The sequence below is a fragment of the Cervus canadensis genome, chromosome 32 (genome assembly GCF_019320065.1).
Source record: "Cervus canadensis isolate Bull #8, Minnesota chromosome 32, ASM1932006v1, whole genome shotgun sequence".
Lineage (NCBI taxonomy): Eukaryota > Metazoa > Chordata > Mammalia > Artiodactyla > Cervidae > Cervus > Cervus canadensis.
Genome location: NC_057417.1, coordinates 27,922,065 through 27,924,712, shown reverse-complemented (window position 1 = coordinate 27,924,712; position 2,648 = coordinate 27,922,065). Strand labels below are relative to the sequence as shown.

At 65.3% G+C, this 2,648-nt stretch overlaps 1 protein-coding gene across 1 annotated transcript; it reads right to left on the bottom strand.

Moving 5' to 3' along the window:
• Window positions 1-947: 947 nt before the first annotated feature.
• Window positions 948-2,648, bottom strand: HSPB1 (heat shock protein family B (small) member 1). Its single transcript, XM_043455838.1, has 3 exons — window positions 2,145-2,648; window positions 1,369-1,432; window positions 948-1,267 (listed from the first exon to the last, which is right to left on the bottom strand). The coding sequence occupies exons 1-3, from the start codon at window positions 2,494-2,496 to the stop codon at window positions 1,078-1,080; spliced, it is 606 nt and encodes a 201-aa protein (XP_043311773.1). The 5' UTR covers window positions 2,497-2,648; the 3' UTR covers window positions 948-1,077.

Below are 2,648 nucleotides of genomic sequence, written 5' to 3'. Positions count from 1 at the left end.
CACCAGAGAGTAGAGACGGAGAAGCTGGGCAGCGTGGGGGGAGACGGTTGTGGGTGGGTCCCTGCGGGTGCTGCTCCTCTTAGGGACCCTGGCAAAGCCCGGCTGAGCAATAAGAGCAGGGTCTGTCTGGCCACAGCCCCAGGCTATAGGACCTTGTTGGTGAAGACTGTAGGGTTTCTCAAGACCTTGAGCAGTTCAGACTCGGCTCCAAAGCCTCCATCTTCCTCCTCCCTCCCCGAGGTCTTCCCAGATCCTCCTTCATCAGGGAGACAGTGGGTGTGGGGGTGGAGGGTAGGAGAGGGTGGTGGGAAGGGCACAGACAAAGGAGAGGGCCGAGGCAGGCGTGGCCGTTCCTAGTGAGGACAGGCAAGGCAGGCCCTCCTTCGGCCACTGCTTCTCCCATCAGGTCGTTGCCTCTCTCTTCCACCAAAGCCTAGGCCACACCTGCTCTCGTTCTCCGAGGGGCACTCTCGGACCTGAGGACCCAGGTCCCATGCTGCCTGCACGGGCTGGACTGGGGGAATCTCCCCTCAGAAAGCCCCCTGGGGTGGCCACACCTCCCCTCCCCATCTACCTGGTCCAGCCCCTCTCCACAGGGATAATGAAGTTATGATGAAGTCAGGAATCTGAGCTCCCAGGAAGCCCCCTCCCCCAGTCCTGTCTCCCCTCACCTGCCCCATCACCCAGCTGGTTCCTGAGTGCCTAAGCCTGGGTCAAGTGCCTCTCATAGTTCCCCCTGCTGGTCCTGGGCGTTTTAACTGCAGTGAACAATCACTGCTTCTCTCTTGATGAACAAGGGGCACGGGAGGGCAGGGCTGTGCCTGGTGATGGAGGACACTGCACCCCCAGGACCCAGCCTGGGGCCTGGTGCCCAGCGGGCCCTCAGCAAATCTCAAGCCAGCACCAACCCCTTTTCCTTCAACAAACACACCAGGGTCTGAGGCAGGTGGTGGGCAGTGGCTTCAAACTTTATTTGAGAAAAACAGAAGGTACACGTATCAAAAGAACATAGAGGTTTGGCGGGTGAGGATGGTCAGTGATTACTACTTGAGGGGTGGGCCGCTGGGCTAAGGGCCTTTACTTGTTTGCGGGCTGTTCGGACTTCCCAGCTTCGGGGCCGCCAAGCTGGGCACGCGCCTGGAAGGTGACGGGAATGGTGATCTCGGCCGACTGGGTGGCTGACTTGGGCAACGGGGCCTCCACGGTGAGCGTGCCCTCAGGGGACAGGGAGGAGGAGACCAGGGTGGGGTCCACACCGGGGGGTAGCCTGGACGGGCGGAGAGGGTGGACAAGTTACACACCAGGGCGTCCCCGCGCGCCCCTCTCCCACCCCCATCCCCGCCCCCCAGATCCGGAGCCAGGACTCACGTGTATTTGCGAGTGAAGCAACGGGAAATGAAGCCGTGTTCGTCCTGCCTTTCCTCGTGCTTGCCTGGGAGGAGGGGGAGGGGAAGCAGGTCACGGGAGGCAGGGAGGGACGGCCTCGCCGGCTGGCCCGCGGCCAAACGCGCCCCACCTGGTGGCCAGCAGTCCGGGCTGGCAAGACTGACGGAGGGATCTGGGTGCCCGAGACTGTCCCGGAAACTCAGAAGCTTTTGGAAAGTTCGGGTTCAGGGGCTTGGCGAGTAGGGGGTGAGGGTGGAAGCGCGGCTCGGGGCAGGCGCACACGCTCCCTCCGCGGACCCGGGCTGGGAGCAGGGACCGTGACGTGGGGGGGGATGGGGGGCAGGGCCGGGAGGGCGACGCCTTCTGCATAGCGACTGCGGGCCCGGGTGGGTGGGGCGCGGGGGGGGGGGTGTCTGGTCCCTTGGGGGCGGGGCTGGGGTTGAAGGGGGTCTCCGCTGGAAGGGGGCGTTGCTTTCCTCAGTGGAGACTTTTTAGGGCTACAAGATCCCTTAGGAACTCCCAGCAACCCCCAACTCCAGGGAAGCGGATACAGACCAGGGGTAGGGCGAGGAGCCCGGGCCCAGCTCCGGGGGCTCCCCCCACCCTCCACTCCCCACCGCCCGGCCTCCGCTAAGTTTTCACTTTCCAGCGGCCCCCTCTCCCCGCCCACGTTTCAACCCAGGGCTCTTCCCCGGGACCCGCGAGAGGCCAGCGGCCGGCGTCCTCAGTCCGCGGGGTGGGGTGGGGGGGGTGCTCACCAGTGATCTCCACCACGCCGTCCTTGGTTTTGACCGTCAGCTCCTCGGGGGCGAAGTGGTTGACGTCCAGGGACACGCGCCAGCGGTCGGCGGTCTGCTGGATCTCGGAGACCCCGCTGCTGAGCTGCCGGCTGAGCGCGCGGTTGTAGGCGGGACCCTCGATCGCGGCGGCGGGCAGCGCGCGCACGTAGCCCGGCCATCCGCTGTGGCTCAGCCACTGCGACCACTCCTCGGGCAGCCGGGGCAGCCCGAAGGCCTGGTCGAAGAGGCGGCTGTGGGCCGGATACCAGTCGCGGAAAGGGTCCCAGCTGGGGCCCCGCAGGAGCGAGAAGGGCACTCGGCGCTCGGCCATGCTGACTGGTCTGGGTGCGTCCGGAGGAGGCTCTGAGAAGCGGGAGAAGTGGCGGGTGCAGGACCCCACAGCGCTTTTATGGGCCTCCAGCCGGGTATTTTTAGCAGGCGGTGTTTCAGGTCTCTATTAATGGCAATGACTGGCCAGGGGCA

Excerpts from the sequence above, each read along its gene's own strand:
- HSPB1 (XM_043455838.1), bottom strand. The coding sequence starts at position 2,496 with ATGGCCGAGCGCCGAGTGCCCTTCTCGCTCCTGCGGGGCCCCAGCTGG. Across the intron at positions 1,433-2,144 it reads CGGCGTGGTGGAGATCACTG|GCAAGCACGAGGAAAGGCAG; the intron begins GTGAGCACCCCC and ends CCCTCCTCCCAG. Across the intron at positions 1,268-1,368 it reads TGCTTCACTCGCAAATACAC|GCTACCCCCCGGTGTGGACC; the intron begins GTGAGTCCTGGC and ends CCGCCCGTCCAG.